This window comes from Dipodomys ordii, unplaced genomic scaffold, assembly GCF_000151885.1.
Source record: "Dipodomys ordii isolate 6190 unplaced genomic scaffold, Dord_2.0 Scaffold25, whole genome shotgun sequence".
NCBI classification, from domain to species: Eukaryota; Metazoa; Chordata; class Mammalia; order Rodentia; family Heteromyidae; genus Dipodomys; species Dipodomys ordii.
The window spans coordinates 12,353,792-12,372,307 of NW_012267241.1; the positions used below are offsets into that span (position 1 = coordinate 12,353,792).

General features: G+C 41.1%; 1 protein-coding gene across 1 annotated transcript in view; it reads right to left on the bottom strand.

The window, feature by feature from the left end:
- Nucleotides 1-306: 306 nt before the first annotated feature.
- Dsg2 (desmoglein 2) overlaps nt 307-18,516 on the bottom strand; it is a 40,507-nt gene continuing 22,297 nt past the window's right edge. Inside the window, exons 7-15 of the mRNA XM_013014804.1 lie at nt 16,748-16,885; nt 16,306-16,491; nt 11,662-11,927; nt 10,223-10,365; nt 9,449-9,676; nt 6,944-7,171; nt 5,451-5,572; nt 3,348-3,683; nt 307-1,541 (exon numbers count right to left, since the gene is read on the bottom strand). Of these exons, the coding sequence (XP_012870258.1) occupies nt 543-1,541; nt 3,348-3,683; nt 5,451-5,572; nt 6,944-7,171; nt 9,449-9,676; nt 10,223-10,365; nt 11,662-11,927; nt 16,306-16,491; nt 16,748-16,885 (2,646 nt within the window). The 3' untranslated portion in view covers nt 307-542. The remainder of the gene's footprint in view (nt 1,542-3,347; nt 3,684-5,450; nt 5,573-6,943; nt 7,172-9,448; nt 9,677-10,222; nt 10,366-11,661; nt 11,928-16,305; nt 16,492-16,747; nt 16,886-18,516) is intronic.

The window sequence follows — 18,516 nt, forward strand, 5'->3', positions numbered from 1 at the left end:
CCTGTTTTCACTGTATTTGATGTTGGTATAATTTGTAGAGGGGAAGGGAAAAAACAAAACAAATTGTTTAAATAGGGGTATAGGTTGACTCATTGCAACAATTAGATAGATGTACAAGACGTTATGTCAAAAAATAAACTTTACAACTTTGGCCATGAAGGGGAGGGTAGGGGGAAGGGGGGTCTAGATAGGAAGGGATGAGAAGGGGAAACAAAGGAGGAGGCAACAATTCTTGATTAGAAATGTACTCATTACCTTGCCCATATAATTGTAATCCCTCTGTTTGGTATTTTCACAATTAAAAAAAAAGAAACAACATCATCTGTCTGTCTTCAGGGTATCAAGAAGCCTTTTTCAAATATACCAATGGGAGCTGAGACAGTGTGGCTCTGTGCAGATCAATGACTGAGAAGAGGTTCAAGTTTAATTATCTCTTGTCTACAGATCTGCAGGTTTCCTGAAAGGTCAGGAACATGGACAACATTCAGCCAGTCACTGCTAGTTACATTCTGGGTGAGTCTGTGACTGAATGCTATTTAGGACTAAGAGTGTTGCACAGTGCTGTGCTTGGTGACTCTGGAAGAAGCTGTGGTCATGGTAGAGTTAAAATTACCAGATTCTACAAAAGCAGAAGTGCTTGGGACTCCAGTTGCAGAAACCACAGTGTTTCTAACTTTTATGGAGGCTTCCGTGGGCATCTGGCAACTGGAGTGCAGCACAGCAGCAGGGGTTAGCACTCTTTCTGTCACCATCACATTCTGCCTGTTGGGTGTGGTTACAGTGGGTTGTACCCCTGAACTGGGAGTAAGGATGCTCTCTCTCTCCCTTACCATAACATAATGAGCATCTTGAAGATGCTGGGTGGCTTCCAGAGGGTTCTGGACACCTGCATTGGGCTGGATCACTCTTTCTGTAACCACAACATTCCCTTCATTAGCATAATGGTGATCTACCATGGTGGAGGCTGGGGCATAGACCCTCTCTGTCACAATAAGGCTCTGAGGTTGTCCTGGACCCAGGATCACGGTGCCTGTTGGCAGAGTAGAGCTTGTGGCATAGGAAGATCCTGCCATTATGATATTCCCAGAAGCCCTGGGGTCAGGAAGAGGTGGCACTATCTTTTGACTCTGCCTGGAAGACACAGATGTTTCAGTGACTGTCTCCTGAGTTACTTTCTCTGTGTGTGCTCCATGCATAGGTTTTGGGACTTGAAAGCTGCTGCTAGAGGAGTAGCTATTTTCTGAATTAACCAGGGTTTGCTCATGCTGTGCTCGGGAAGCTGTGCTCCTGTTTGTTTCTTTAATGGGGATTTTCTTCTGCTCCATTTCCATATCCATATCTATTTTTTGGCCTAAGCAGACTTCAGCCAGTGTCTTGAATTTAAGTCCCAAGTCATCTAAGAAATGGTCCTCTAGCTCTCCTTCAATAAAACTGCAACAGCCAATGGAGCCCCGTAGAGAATCTGTATCTTCCTGTGAATAAACCAGCAGGCAATCTTTGGCCATGTGACTGTCATCATTGTCAGTGTAGGAGGCTGCTTTCTAAAATGAAAATACAAAGAGAGACAAATAATTACTGATACCAGTTCTCTTAAAACCATGACACTTAGCCTGGGATATAGCTCATTAAAGCATTTGCCAAGTAACTACAATGCCTTGGGTTCAATTTCCAGTAGTATAAAAGAAAGGACAAAAAATAATTTAAAAACATAAACAACAGCAAGAGAAACCCTTACAAAAACAAGATATTTTAATAATATTCCTATTTAAGCTGTTTGCTTTTGACTCATGCCTATATTCCTAACTACTCAGAAGACTGAGATGTGAGGATTGCAGTTGAAAGCCAGCCCAGGCAGGAAAGTCTGAGAGACTCTGATCTCCAATTAATCACTAGAAAACTGGAAGTGGAGCTGTGGCTCAAAGTGGTAGAGCAGTAGACTGGAGCAAAAGAGCTCAGTGACAGTGCCCAGGTCCTGAGTTCAAGCCCCATGACTGACAAAAATTAAATATATAAATAAAAAATTCCTATTCAAAATGTGATACCTGAGGCCTTATAATTACAAGAAAGCATAAGAAAACTATCAACTGAGACATAGTCTACATTATACCTAGCGTGTATTTGTTAAAAAAGAAATTAATAGGGGCTAGGAAGGTGGCTCAGTGGTAGAGTGCTTGCCTTGCATGCATGAGGCCCTGGGTTAGATTCCTCAGCACCACATAAGCAAAAAGTAAAAAAGCTGGAAGTGGCGCTGTGGCTCAAGTGGTAGAGCGCTAGCCTTGAGCTGAAGAGCTGAGGGAGCACCCAGGCCCAGAGTTCAGGCTCCACGACCGGACCCCCGCCCTCCCCCCCAAAAAAAGAAATTAACATCATGAGGCAGGTGGGATGGCTTTTGTGTATAACCCCAGGTGCTTGGGAGATGTAAATCAGGAGAATCAAAATTTGAGGCTAGCCCGGGGAAAATGTCAATAAGATTCCTTCACAACAAGTCATCTGGGCTATGTATAGTGGGTATGTGGGTCTTGGTCTAGGCAACCCAAGACCCTATCTAAAAAAAAGCAAACGTAAAAATTGAAAAGGAAATCCAGGCATAGCTGAAATAGCAGAACACTTACCAAGCAATTGGACCATGAGAAAAAAACCCATAAAGTTAGTGTACAATCAAACTACCTGTACACATGCATGTGTCACAATGAAATCTATTATTTTTATACAGAATAGAAGCTAATAAAAATGAAGAAGGGAAGAAGGGGCTTTTACGGTGAAGGAAAATAAATGAGCATGACAAGTAAATCTAATAAAGTGTAATGACAGGGTCATGGATAGAAATAGCATTCTATAATTGGCAAATTCAAATCTAGTTTGTGTCAATTTTAAGTTTCTAAATTTCTGGATGGTACTATATGGTACTATAGATTATTGTGTGAATCTTTGCAGATGTGAATGTGTGCATGCATATGAACATGTAAGCATATATGCATCTGCATGAATGTATAGATAGGTGTGTGCATGCCATATATTTATTATGTGTGTTTATGTACACCTACGCACATGTGTGCATGTGGTATGTGTAAGAGACTGGAAGACTAAATGGCAGATGTAGAGAAATACTAAAAATCAGGTGATATCTAGATAGACTCTTCATGAGTTCAAAATTTCTATCTTTGAATGTTTTCTGACAAATTCTTTATGGGTGGTAGTAAGGCTTGATTTGCACTTTTCTGATACATTTGAATTATTTCCCAATCAAAAGCTAGCAATATCTGCATAACCAAGATTTACTGGAGCAGGATTAGAGTGGACAAGGAAAATATATCCCCCTTCCCCAATATATAAACAGTTATTCTTACATCAGTGAAATAATTCCTTAAGAATTCCTCATTCACTGCACCAACAGCTGCCCGAGCTCCAGCCATGTCCCTGGAGGCCCCTGTGGCTCCTGAGGTCCTCAGAGTTTCTTGGCCTACAAAGGCTCCTGTAGTCCCTGTGACTTGGGTTGCTGCACCAGTCAGGAGGCTTCGGTGTTCTTCCCATCGTCCATCCACATCAGACAACTCATGCTGCCCTTTGGTAAAAGAAGCAGAGCTGCTTCCTTTCATGATGGCCTCCTTGGTGATTGTGCCTCCGACTCCATTTCTTAATGCTGTGTTCTCCTCGTGATCCACGGCCAGAAGTGCTGGTATCACCTGTGAGTGAACACAGATAAACACAGAACCAAAGAATGGAGGGCCTGTACACTGAGGGGAGGACCTGAGCTTAAGAAGGGATGAGCTATTTCCCCTGAAGCAAGTTAGGAAACAAAATCCATGTTTGTTTTAATGTGAATCAGATTTACTATTCAGAACCTATATAAACAAGAAAAAACAAAAATAAAATTCAATGTGTTATTAACTTAACAGCTGTACTGATTAATTATGGATGTACAGGCAAAAGAATTATATTAAATGTTCAGATTCTTGCAAGAAAATTGTCTTATTCACTTTATGGCAACAAAATATGGCCAGAAGTGATCAATTCATTTAGAAAAAGCATTTTGAAGCTGGGTGCTGGTGTTTCTTGCCTCTAATCCTAACTACTCAGGAGGCTGACACCTAAAATCAGGGTTGGAACAAAGCCTGAGCAGACCAACCTGTGAGAGTCTCCTTTCCAATTAACTAGCAAAAAGCAGGAAAAGCGGAGTTGGCTTAAGTGATGGCGTTCTAACCTTGGTTGAGAAAGCCTTGTGAGAGTACAAGGCTATAAATTCAAGCATCAGTAGATATACACAGGCACATAGACATACACACTTTATAGGACTCCTTGTTTTCAGTGGTAGCCATGAGCAGTTCAGGAGCCAGTGGCTCACGCTGGAATTCTAGCTACTTAGGAGGCTGAGATATGAGGATCAAGGGTCAATGCTTGCCTGGACAGGAAAGTCTTTGAGACTGGTCTCCAATTCACCACCCATAAGTCAGAAATGTAACTTTGGCTCAAGTTGCAGAGTACTAGCCTTGAGCAAAAAAGCTCAGAAACAGTGCACAGGCTCTGAGTTCAAGCTCTGAGACCAGCACACACACACACAAAAGTAAAGAACATATTTGTAAGCCTCAGTTGGTACTGGCCATAGCCTCTTAGGTCCCGATTGGTGCGAATCAAGCAGAAGTAATAAAAACAACTTGTAGAAAATATTCTTAGTGAGCAGTTCACTCATCTTTGAGTTGCGAGTTGGAGTGTGAGGGGCCAAACATGAGTGTGCAGTGTGGGAAAGAGACTCATCCTTCGAGGAGCAACAAGAAGGGAGGGGTACTTCAAAAGGAATGGAAATCGAGTAGTTTATGGTAGTGATCGAAAGTGCATTTTAACAGTGGCACAAAAATCCCATCCTAATTTCCTATACATGTTTGTTTGCCCTGACCCTTCTCTCCATTCTCTGGGTCATATCCTGATAGTTGTTTTCCCTACTAATTAACAACGGACTGTCACCCCGCAGGAACACTGTATCAACTCTGTTCTGGTCAGTAAGACAAAATATGTTGTCACTCGAGCCCTTTGATTAAGAAAGGCCTGGACAGAGTTCTGAAATGTGTACTGTTGAAAATGAAGGCCTCCTTTGCTCTCTGATCTCACAGCAAAATAATCAGCATAGCATCCTGAGAGCTCCCAATGTGTGGGATTTCTCTCTGGTAGCAAGTGTGAAACCAATTCTGCAGCAGACATGGCTGGATTGTCTTCTAAGTCAATTCCATCATGACCCTATGACCCTGGAGCTAGTGTGACTTCTCCCAGGTTGAGGGGTCAGTCTCCAAGACACTGCCACTTTGGAAATTCCAGGGATTTTAGGTCAATGGTGATGAATACCAAATAGACATGTCACAATGTCACCTCTGCATTATTCTCTCATGGCCAAAAGGACCTCCTAAGGCCTCTGAATTTAAAACCAGGAAATAGATGACATTTGTATGTGATGAACTGACCTTGTCTTCTGGGGGTGCCCCCTCATTATTCCAAGGGTGAAGCATCTCTATAGTGCCAGGGATGGGGGTGAAGCCTTTGGCACCCTCTCCACAATGGCATACCAGCAGCAGAAGTGGCACAACTGTATGGCATCAAGATTGGGAAGATGGTTAGTCCTGGTTAAATTCTACACTTAAGTCACCATTTCATTTTATTTATTATTTTTTCTTGGTCAGTCATGGGGCTTGAACTCAGGACCTGGGCACTGCCCCTGACCTTTTGTGCTCAAGGCTCTATCATTTTGAGTCACAGCTCCGCTTCTGCTTTTCTGGTGGTTAACTGGAAATAACAGTCTCACGGACTTTCCTGCCAGGGTGGCTTCAAACCACATTTCTCAGGTCTCAGTCTCCTGAGCAGGTAGGATTACAGGCATGAGCCACCAGTGCCAGCGTATGTCACCTTTTTAGAATTTGCTATCATATACTGAAGTTTAGTCTTCACTGATGGGCAGCCCTATTGTCTTATTTTTCTTTTCTTGACTCTGAATCATCAGTCAGTAGCTCCAAAGCACAATGCCAGAGGAGGGAGTCATTTCCATCTCCCAAAGACTATCTGTGCTTACTAGTTAGAACACTACACAGCACCCATTATAGCAAACCCAATTCAAAGACTGAAATTTTTTAAGCAACTGTTCAAAAAAAGTTTTGTGAATGTGCTGTCCCCAAAAGATCACAATTTTAAAGATCAAAGGCTTTTGACAATATAAAAAGTCAATTTCTTTCTTTCTTATGTTGTAGGAGGATTTTAAATATGTATTTTCTTTTTTTATTGTTATTGTAGAGGTGATGTATACAGGGGTTACAGTTACATAAGCCAGGTAATGAGTCCCTTTTGAATAGTGTCACCTCTTCCTTCATTTTCTCCCAGTTTTTCCCTCCCACCCCTTCTCCCCCACCAGTTGTATATAATTCAATAATCTAGAACACTGGAATTTTTGTAACACCATACATTAGAGCAGAATTCTGTATGAGGCCTGATTTTCTGAGGTCTCGAGTTACTCACGAATTATCGAAATACTAGTTTCTAAAATCCACTAAAAGCTCTTCGAAATATACACATGCACACACACTTTGAAGAAACAAATGAGCAGGTGTGGTGGCTCCTCCTCCCTGGATTGTAATTCCATGGCAGCCCAGTCAAAAAGTTTATAGGGCCCCATCTCAACCAATACAAGGTTGGGCACTGTGGCATCCCACACATACAGGAAGCATAAAGCAAATGATGGTGGTCCAGGCTGGTGTGGGCCAAAAGTGAGACCCTATCTCAAAAATTCCAAGCAAAAAGATCTGTGGCGATGCTGAGATGATAGATTACCTGGCTAGCAAGTACAAGGTTCTGAGTTCAAAGCCCACTACCATTAGTAACTGAATTAATGAATGTGTATAGAGTAAAAAATCACTAATAGGACACTCAAAGTGCTAAAAGGACACTCAAAGTGGCTTGGAAGACTTACGTAGCAGGAGCAAAAGGGCCAAAATCATGAGTGCAATGGCTGCCGCTCCCAGGCCAAAGTGGCTGTCGTGCTGGGCTTCCACACAGCCGCTGCCGTGAAGGCACTCACACACCGTGACGGTAAGGATCTGCTTTTCAGGACAGCTGTGGCCCTGGTTGTCTGAAATCAGGAACTGAATGTCACTTCTCCCCAGCTCTTGCTGGGACTGCTGCAGCAGCACACTGGTACCTGCAAGGGGGAGGAAGCAGCAGGAAACAAACCCGAATGATGATCCAGAGAGGGAGGAAAGCCCGTGACAGGAATCAGGAATGGTCTTTAGGCTGCTCCAGGTAGATGCTCCACTGCTCCTGTACTTTGTGTAATGCATAATGTGTGACCACTAGAATCTGCCCGGAGACTTGAGGAGCTCTTCTGGAGACTTATTGTGTCCCAAATGAGTGTGGTTTACACACATTCCAGGAACTTAGGTGTGAGTTGGCAACTTGTACTTTAGATAGGAAGCGTGATCTGGGAGCTTATTGGGGAGAGAGGAGGAGGGGGACTGCTTTCCATATCCTTTCATTCCCTGTGGCCCAGCCTAGGGGACAGCACCCCTCATCTGCAGGGCAGATCTCTTCTCTGGCAACTCCCCACAGCTAGAGGTGCTTTACTAATCTGGGCGCTTCTGAATCCAATCAAGTCAACATTCACCAGCATTGACCTTTAAAAGATCTGGTGCTGGTAATCACAGCTCTCAGGAGGCTGAGATCTGAGGATCGCAGTTTAAACCAACCTCAGGCAGGAAAGTCTGTGAGACTCGTCAATAAAGCACAAAAAGCTGAAAGTGGGGCTGTGGCTTAGGTGGTACAGTGATAGCTTTGTGAATAAAAAGGTCAGGAATAGGTCCCAGGTTCTGAGTTCAAGCTGTAGTATCAGCAAGAAAAAAAAGCGAGGGAAGATCTGCAATAAAGCATATGGAATAGTTAAGCAGACTAGGAATACAGTACTTCTGTGTGTGTGTGTGTGTGTGTGTGTGTGTGTGTGTGTGTGTACTTATGTTTAGGGATTTCTTTATATTTTTTATATTAAAGAATTTTTAGGAAAATTAGCCCATGAGCACAACAGCTTAGCAACTCCCATTGAAAATGTAGCCTGTGTTACTGAGTTACCTGTGATTTCAGGCTGAATTATCACTACCCATTTCAATATTAAAATATTAAAAAACATTCTAGGTGCATTGTATTTTTTAGCTCAAGTTGAAAAGAGAACTAGTATTTTAGAGTATAATGAACAAGGGAAGTACTTACTTTTTAATAGAGATAACTGGACTACATAAAAAAGAAAAGCAAGGCAGTTTAGATATTGAGCTAAAATATTGGATCCAACATTTGGAATGATCCTTTAGAAATCATTTTAAAAATCATTTGCCAGACTTAAAATTCCATAATAAACTTATAAATTAAGAAAAACGTGGAAACGATGTTTGAAGCTTTCTTAAAATACACTCAATTGTTTAAAACAGAATAGTCTTCTGGGCAGGCTTTCCAAGAATGCCCTGTGCCAGGGAGGAAAGCGCACTTCCGTAATTTTAGAATTAGGAGACTGTAGTTCAAGGCCAGGCTAGTCAAAAGTTATTAAGACACTCTCTCAACAAGTAAATTAGATACTGTGGGATAAGCTTATAATCCCAGCAACACAGGAGGCATAGGTATGAGGATCAAAGCCTGAGGGTGGCCCTAGACAAAAGCACAAGATCCATACCTTTAAAAAAATCTTCTTTCTCATTGCCTTGTAACCTTTAACAAACTGCTTAATGCTTAGTGAGTCAAAGTCTGTACTTGTAATCAGGAAATAATATCATACAGAGTACGGATGTATGATAATGAATACAGTGTGCTTGGACAGGGTAAATGCTCAATAAATGTTATTGAAGTGAAATTATTGTTGGCACATTTAAGAATCTAGCAAGCACCTATTGTGAGTGTGGTACTTAGGAGGGTGTGGACTGCCACAGTTCAGAATGCAAAATTATTCCAGAGCTATTTGAAGACTATCCTGCCACCCTTTGTGTGTGTGTGTGTGTGTGTGTGTGTGTGTGTATGCACACACCTGCACGTAGGCTGTTCTGGGGCTTGAATTCAGGGCCTAGGTGCTGTTTCTAAGTTTTTTCACTCAAGGTTGGAGTTTTACCATTTGAACAAAACTCTACTGGTGGCTTTTCTGGGGTGGTTAATTTGAGTTCAGGGTCTTTTAAGTTTGTCTGCCTAAGCTTGCTTTGAATTATGATCCTTAGATCTCAGCCTCCTAAGTAAATATGATTACTAGCACCTAGCCCTGCTACCATTTATATTGTTCCAGATAATTTATCTTCTCAAAGATACTGTTATGCACAATGTATATAGTTAATGTAATTTTATAAATGCCCTTAAAAAGTGGTATTGGAAAAACAATTGAGGGAAAACGCAAGCTACAGGACAAAAGCTTGCAGCTATCTGGATTCTAATGTAGCCTAAGAGTTCTGCTTACTTTCATGGTGGATTATTTTCCATTTTTCTGTGGTTCCAGGTGGAATGTCAATGATGGAGAAGCTGAAAGGCGCACTGTTAGGGTAGCCATCCAGGTCCAGCGCTGTCACGTTCACCTGGGCCGCGTCTACGCACATGCTCTGTACGGGCTCTACCAGTGTGGGGCAATTGTCATTGATGTCCTCAACTGTGATAATGACCGTGCCAGTGATGGTTTGGCTAGGTTGATCTTAAAAACATAAGCAGGAGAAAATCTATACTCAACAACAGACAGACACAGTGTGAATTCTCTTACAGAGTTGGGAAGGTCAGTGCAGTAACCACTTAACTACACTTGCTGGTCTAGACAGGTCTCAGGTTAGACCAAATCATACCTCTCATGTCACTAAAGAAGACAAAGCAGCTGGGTTGCCAGCATCTCACACATGTTTATATTCCTAGCTACTCAGAAGGCTGAGATCATGGTTTGAAGACAGCCCTGGCAAGAAAATCTATGAGAGTCTTATCTCCAGTTAATCACCAGAAAACTGGAAGGGATACCTTGGCTCAAAGTGGTAGAGCACTAGCCTTGAGTAAAAATTGCTCAGGGACAGTGCCCAGGTCCTGAGTTCAAGTCCTATGACTGACCAAAAAACAAAACAAACAAAAATAATTGAAACATAAAGGCTCATCAATTGGAAGGATCTTTATATTCATTCAAAGCCTGTCTGTGGCTGGAAGACAAAAACCAAAATGCCTATAGATCAGAAAAAAGCCTACTTATTTAATATCTTACCTTCAGAGATAGCCACAACCTTTACAGTGTATGTGCCGTTTTGCACGTATCTTGATTCAAAATCGGGAACTTTTATGAGTTTAATTTCTGATGTGACAGAATCCACAGAGACCCAATTGTCTTTATCTTCCAATTTCTTGTATCTGTTATAAAACAAACAGAAACTGGCTTAAATTCTGGATACACAAGGGATCATTCACATTGAAGGCTTAACTTTCTACCCCAGTATCTCTGTTCATGTTCCAGGATTTTTGTGGACTATTTTGTATTTTCAGAAACCATCCTAATAGCTACTGCTACCTCAGTTCACACTTAACTTTGAACTCTGTCAGTAAGATAGGTGGAGAAACTAGCTTTCCATTTCATACTGCATATTAGAATGTTTTTAATATTTCAAAATATCAACTTAAAGCAAAATCAATGCTTGCTGCAAATAGAAGTATTTGCCATGGTAGTTACCTGAAAGTATTATTTAAAAACTCAAATTATACATTTGAAATACATTTTTCATGCTTTTTAATATTTCTATTGACCAATGATAATATGTTTGGATCTTTCACAAGTACTTCTGATTAATTTCATGGAAAGAATTTTGAATCTAGTTCTGATTGGCCAGGCATTTTCTGACATCTGTAATTAAAGCAGTTTTCCTAATTAAACATCATGCATCCCAATGGAATACTTTAAATGATGTAAGTTAAAGAATGTTTTATATTGGTTTGTACTGGGGTTTGAACTTAGAGCCTCACATTTGTTTGGCTTGCTGGATGGGCTGGTGCTCTACCATCTGAGCCAGTCTTCCTGCCTAGATTTTTGCTGATGGATTGCAGATAGAGTTTCCCCTGGAATTTTCTGCCTTCAAATCTCAGTCTCAGCCTCTTGAGTAGCTAGAATTACAGGTGTGAGCTCCTAGTGCCCAGAAACAACCAATCCATCAAACTTTTTTTGTGTGTGTGACATATTCCCTGTGTAGTCCAGATTGTCCTCAAACTCTCAACCCTCCTAGGTTGGTCTTCTGAGTGCTGGGATTAAAGATATGCTTTACGACATCCAGCATGTAGTAAATTTTGTTTGTTCCTTTCTTACCCTCTGGGATCCTTATGGGAAATAAGATATATTATAGAATTGTTTCCCCTGAATGTTTTCTGTCTTGCTTTTTAGTTTTCTTTAGGAAAAACTATAACTATGGTAAATAACCTACTCAGCCTCTCTTTCATAGCCAGTTAGTGACCAGGCAGGTCAGTTTCTGATGGTTATTCCTCTCTGCTAAGAAACATGCACAATTTTGATGAAGTTGAAAGTTCAATCCACAGCACTTTGGAGAACCAGAACTAATGATTTACTTGTGGCAGTGTGAAGGAACAAAGTTCCTCAGATTTCTTTACAGGTTTTGTAAATAGCCATTTAATGGAATTTGAGGAAATAGATTCACATCTTACTTCACTCTGGCTGCCTGTCCAGTGTCTTCATCAAACACTTGAAACCTTCCGATTACTTTGCTTTGGGTTGACAGATCCATCCCTTCGCTGGCACGGACTGAAATGGTGCTGGTTTGAAAATGAATGCCTTCCTTCACATTTTGAACCTTTACTTTGATGGGGACAGGTGTAGGCTTATATTTATTCCTAATGGATTTATGAAAAGCTGCTTTATTGGTGACAATGATACTGAAGTCAAGATTCTTCATTTTTTCATAATCAACTTCCTAGAAAGCAAAAGTAAGAGGAATTCTATCAAAAGACAAAGTCCCTAGGGCAGATGCTCAGCCCTGCACACACATGCACCCACAAACACATGCTAACACATATGACTTTCATGTCAGACATGACATGATACTCTGTTAGACTGGCAATGCAAGAGCATTAAATATTACAACCATGGAGTTCCCACCACACAATGAAAGATGCTATCACCTAGGACTCTCACCAATGTTAATGGAACTTAGAAACATTTACAATATATTTTTCTAAAGGTCAAACTCATTTTTAAAAGTATATGTTATCACCCAGGAGCTGGTGGCTAACACATGTATTTCTAGCTCACTGAGGAGCCTGAGAACTGAAGATTAAGATTGGAAATCAGCCAGGGCAGGAAAGTCTGTGAGACTCTCATCTATAATTAACCACCACAAAGCCAGAAGTGGAAGTGTAGCTCAACTGATGGAGTACTAGCCTTCAGCAAAAATACAAGAGAGTGGGGGTGGTGCTGTAAGGTCAAGCCTCTGTACTGGCACAGACACAAAAAAGCATACACTGTCATTTTTAACATTCTAAAGAACTTTCTTTCATAAAACAAAAACTGTGGGCATTCAATGAAAGTTATGCCATACAAGAAGACACAATTCCTTCATATGGACATGTGGTTAGTGGTTTTGACAGTTCTTCCCCCAAGATTGACATTGTGCATTGTTACACTAACTCAACACAAAACTGACAATTCCTGGAGTAACAGGAAAAACTCCAGAGATTTTCCAATCTGTTTAAACCAAGAATCCCTGTTTCCTTTATAGCATGGTGTTTATTAGTATGCTTTGTATTAACACTATAAAATGTTGGCCTTCCAGCCATGGGAAACAAATGTAAAGAGAAAGGAGCAACAAGTGGTAGAGTGCTAGCCTTGAGCTGAAGAGCTGAGGGACAGCGCCCAGGCCCAGAGTTCAGCCCCATGACCGGACCCAAAAAAAAAAAAAAAAAAAGAGAGAAAGGAGCAACCACTCTCATCAACATAAGAAATTAGTTCTAGCTACTTTGTTTTATGAAAGAGCTAAACTTTGGAACAGGAAAAAAATTGTGGTTATGCCAAGTCTTTGGGCTAGTACCCTCATCAGCCAAGTTCCGATGACTAAATGATGACACAGTACAATAATATTCTCCACAAAATTCAATAAATGCTGATGGGCAAAACAAAACTGCCCAAACAAAAAGCTGGTAGCCAATGTCCCAGTGACTCTGGAGTGTAAGAAGCCTTGAATCAGAGACCTTGAGACACAGGGGTGGGGAAGACACTGATTTCCCATCTGCAAGTACAAGGCACAAGCTGAGGGAGCTGTTAAGTTGCTTGCACTCTCCATTAAGTTGTAATGCATTAGTTTGTATCTCAAAATTAAAATGAAATGGTGGCCTTCTGTCAAATAATTCTTTGTACACTGTATTTGTACATATTTTATGTTCTGAATTTTCCCTTTTGTTTTTATAAACATTTTTGCAGTATTCTGCATTTAGGTGCACTTACTTACCTATTCTAAAACTTTGAAATTGGTCCACACACAATTTTTAAATAAAATTAATGTGCCCATGAGAATTAATATACCACTATTTTCCTGTCTTCACCTACATTGTATTACTTAGGAATTACTTAATCAAAGCTTATTTAGGTCTTATTCTCTCATAGCTCTTTATTTCTAATGTCTCTGACTGGACCATTTTTGCTTGGCTCTTCAGGATACCATGAAATACATCCCATATGTTTACATGAATTATAGAAAAACTATTCACTTTTTTTGGATGACTTCTTGTATGATTTTCTTCACTGTAGGGTTCTGTGTGGAAAACAATTTTTCTGCCCCATTATTTTGGGGGAAGAGCTGGTAGTGAGGTTTGAACTCAGGGCCTTAACTTCCTTGGCTCGCATGCTTGTTCAGTTGGTACTCTACTGCTTGAGCCATACCTCCGGCCTGCTGGTGAATTAGAGGTTGAGTCCCACAATTCTGTCTTGGCTGGCCTCAAACAATGATCCTCTGCATCTCAGACTCCTGAGTAGCTAGGATAATAGGTGTGAGCTACAGGCATATGAATATTTGTCCCCTTCTAAGAATGGATCCTTATGATGTTGGGACAAAGATCCAACAGATAATGACTACAGGAAACACTTTTTGTGACTGTCAAAAATGCATAGAAATTCTTTCATATTGCTTTTGCATATGACATGTTTTGATAATCTGGTGAATACTGATGAAAAATTCAGTCTTCCAGACAACTACTATTAGTCCTGAACGGTGAAGAGAATGTGACAAAGTGATGTGGGACTTGGGGCCATATTAATCCTTCCACAGTGCTTGTTATGAACAGCCAACCATGCTCCAAGATTACAATAACAAAAACATTTAGCATTATGAGCAATTGGGCTTTATGACCAAATAATTCTATCTTTAAAAAACACTTCTCAATATGTTTTGTTAAAAAGTTCTGTGGGACTTATGAGATCCAATTGTGTAAGATCCATGTGCTTACTATGAGTATTTAATCCAACTTTTCCTTCTTTGTTTCAATGAAGATCGAGATAATATTTTGTTCTAAAATGTAGCCCTCACAATACTTACGTAAGAATCACTAATGGAGTTTTGCTTAAAACCTAAGGACCGTTAGATTATGCCTGTAATCCTAGTAACTCAGGGGGCTGAGATCTGAGGATTTTTGTTTGACACCAGCCTGGGCAGGAAAGTCCATGATAGTCAACCACCAAAAAGGTGGAAATGGAACTGTAGTTTAAGTGGTAGACTGGTAGCCTTGAGTAACAAAAGCTCAGGGAAAACACTAGAACTCATAGGCATTGGCAGAAACATTTTGAAAAGAGTCCTAGGGGCCCAGCAGATAGGAGAGAGACTTGATAAATGAGATTACATCAAAATAAAAAGGTTCTGCACAACCTAGTTACTAAACTAGAAAGAAAGCCAACAGACTGAGAGATGCAATACATCTGCAAGAGGCCTAATATCTAAAACATACAAGGAGCTCAAGAAATCATTCCTTCCCAAAGCTAATAAACCAATCACAAAATGGGCAAAGGATACGAATGGCAAAGAAACACATGAGGAAATGCTCATCATCCCTCACCATAAAGGAAAGCAAGTCAAAAAACTCTGAGATTCTATTTCACCCAGTTAGATTGACCAACATCATTTGAACAACAAATGTTGGTGGGGATGTAGAGAGAAAGGAACTCTATTGCTTTAGTGGTGGGAATGTAAACTCATATAACCACTGTGGACTGTTTTTGGAGGTTCCTCACTAATCATAGCCATACTACTCCTGGGTATCTACCCAGAACATCAAGCCAGGAGACCATAAAGAAACCTGTACATCTTTGTTCATTGCTACATTATTCACAATAGCCAAATTGTGGAAGCAGCCCAGAAGCCCTACAACAGATAAGTGGTTCTAAAAAAACGTGGTACCTATAAACAGTGGAATTTTATACTACAAAATAATATTTATGGAAATGAACTCCAGGAAATGGAAACAAGAGGGTTTTTTTTCTTTGTTGCTATTTTGTTTGTTTTCCTTTTGTTTTGTTTCTTCATTTATTTGTCTTTGGGAGCGTAAGGGGGGCACAGAAAGGGTGGTATAAAGGGTAAACAAATGCAGCAGTGATACTCACTAGACACTATTGAAAAATGAATGGTAAGGGCTGGGAGTGTAGCTCAGTGGTAGAGTGCTTGTCTAGCAAGGGCAAGGTCCTGGGTTCGATTCCCAGCACCACAAAGAAACCAGAATAAAAAAGGTATTAAAAAATGAACCATACAGCTTGTAGCGATGGGAGGGAAAACTAGGAGAGAAGGAGGGAAGGGGTGACATTGTCCAAAAAGAAATGTACTCTTTATCTGATTTACAGAACTATAATCGCTTTGTAATATTACCTTTATAAGAACAATAACAAATTAAATTAAAAACAAAGAAGAAAAAGAAGCGCAGGAACAGCATCCAGGCCCTGAGTTCAAGTCTCAGGAACAGCATACACACATATAAAAAAAGCTAAGGTTCTAAAACTAGAAGTGTGGTTCAAATGGTAGAGTACTGACCTTGAGCAAAAAAGCCAAGTACAAACACACACACACACTACCCTTAGGCATAGAAAACACTAGATGGTAGTAGGCAATAATGAAGCTGGGAATCCCCCTGTCTGGCTAGGACTCAAGTTTCCCTGAACTTAAAGTGAACTATAGTATAATCACTTATTAACCAGATAGGCAGGGCAAATGGATGCTCCTAGTCACAAAGAGCTGTGGTGATGGACGTGTGTATAAAGCACCTAGATTCTCTCTGCCAGTGACTTGTCCTACTCAGTCCTGAACACTAATGCCTTACCTTAATAAGGGTTACAATCCCTTCGTTGGTTCTCTCATCTGTTTCTATGTGGAAGTAACCCCCCTCATTTCCTGATGCAAAGGTAAAATTTGCCAGCCAGTTATCAGAGCCTATTTCATCTGCATCAGTTACTTTTATACGCATAACTTCCACATTGACTTGGTTTTCTTCCACCACTCCTTCATACTGTAAAAGAGAACATCACAATTTTTATTTTAATGTAATAGCATTAGACTTGTTAGAAATGAACTACACAACTAGGGAGGGGAGGCGTCGGGTGGGGACAAGCTGGGAGAAAATTGAGGGAGGGGGTGACATTTTTCAAACAGACTTTTGTAACTGGAACCCCTCTGTACACCACCTTTACAATGAAAGAATTTAAAAAGACAACAATAACAAAAATTGAACAAACAGGTACAGTTATTATGAAAAAATGAGTTACCATTCCATTTTCTACCACAGGTATATTGTCATTGACATCCAAAATGCGAATCTGAACTTGAGCTTGGGCGACTGGCTTATCTGTGATTTCTCTGTTGCCATCCTTGGCTTCTACTGTCAAAGAATAGCTGCTGTGTTCCTGTGGAGCAATGAAAAATATCCATTTGGAGTTAAAAACCGCACCATTCTTGGCTGGGAAGGTCGCTCAATGGTAGAGTGTTTGCCTTGCATGCATGAAGCCCTGGGTTTGATTCCTCAGCACCACATAAGCGGAAAAAGCTGGAAGTGGCACTGTGGCTCAAGTGGTAGAGTGCTAGCCTTGAGCTGAAGAGCTGAGGGACAGCACTCAGGCCCAGAGTTCAGGCCCCACAACTGACCAAAAAAAATAAAAGCACATTCCTAAATCTGCCTTTTTAGGGCCAGCTCACTTGATCACTAAGAAATAAACAACAGTGCTGGGCACTGATGGCTCAGGCCCATAAGCCTAGTTACTCAGGAGCATGAGATTTAAGAATTGTGGTTCAAAGCCAGCCTGAGCACTAAAGTCCATTAGACTCTGAAGTCCAATTAACCACCAATAAACTAGAAGTAGAGATATTGCTCAAGTGGCAGAGTGCCAGCATAGAGTGAAAAAGGCAGAACCAGAAGCCCTGAGTTCAAGCCTCTGTACCAGCACATGCGTACATGCACTCCTCCACCCCCAAGAAATGACAGTGGGGTATTTATTTGTAAGCAAGTTTTATGACCTGTTGTTACTGGTATGAAATTGCTATTTATTTGGCGTCAGAGCTTTTGTAGAAGGGCAGAAATGAGTAGAGGAATAGTTACAGACAGATTCTCAAACCCATCTTTGGTGGCACTTGTGAGATAACGCTCCTTCACGCTGGCTTCATGAGCACTAATAAAAATGCAGTTTCTTTTACACCAGAAGGAGCAATGAAACTGGAGGAACTGGAGCCATCCTTCATTCTCAGCTAAAAGTGGGTCCAGAAAAACCTGCTTGAAAAAACCCTTGGCCAGGAAGGGCAAAACTTGGTAAATTTTTTTTTCCAGACTCCTCCAAAGGGCTTGCATCTAGGAGATCACCCAGTGGTGTCACTCAAAAGTAGTCTCCTAGGTGTCTTCTTGCTCTGGCTCTTACTTAGTCTGGTTGGAGGTTACAGAACTTGCCAGCCAATGCCAGCATGTGTGGATGCTGTGTGGGCACAACCACCCCATGGACAGAAGACAGCTGGGGCTCAGAGCTGTGTTTGTGCTCCAGTTCTGCCGTTAATCACTTACTAGCTGGTTTGAGCACACACTTAATCCCACTGACCCTCAGCTTCCTTCTGTGTAAGAGGGTGATAACCGGATTGGCCTCACAGAGTTTCTGCATGGATTAGATGAGTTAATCCATGTAAAGGGCTTAGGACAGCAACCTGGCCCATGGAAAATGCCAAAGAGTGACAGCCATTGTTATCCGCTAAGCTTCCCTCGTGCCAGAGACAAGCAGTGTGTGAAAAGCCACACTACTAAGTCATTGCAATATTTTCCTATTCAAATGTTACATGAAAAGATGTAGGGTCAAATGTTAGGAGTAATAACTTGATTTAAAAATTCTATAAAGAAGCTGGTGTTGGAAGTGGCACTGTAGCTCAAGTGGTAGAGCGCTCGCCTTGAGCTGAAGATCTGAGGGACAGCGCCCAGGCCCAGAGTTCAAGCCCCACGACCGACAAAACAAAAGAAGCTGGTGCTGGTGGCTCACGCCTGTAATCCTAGCTACTCAGGGGG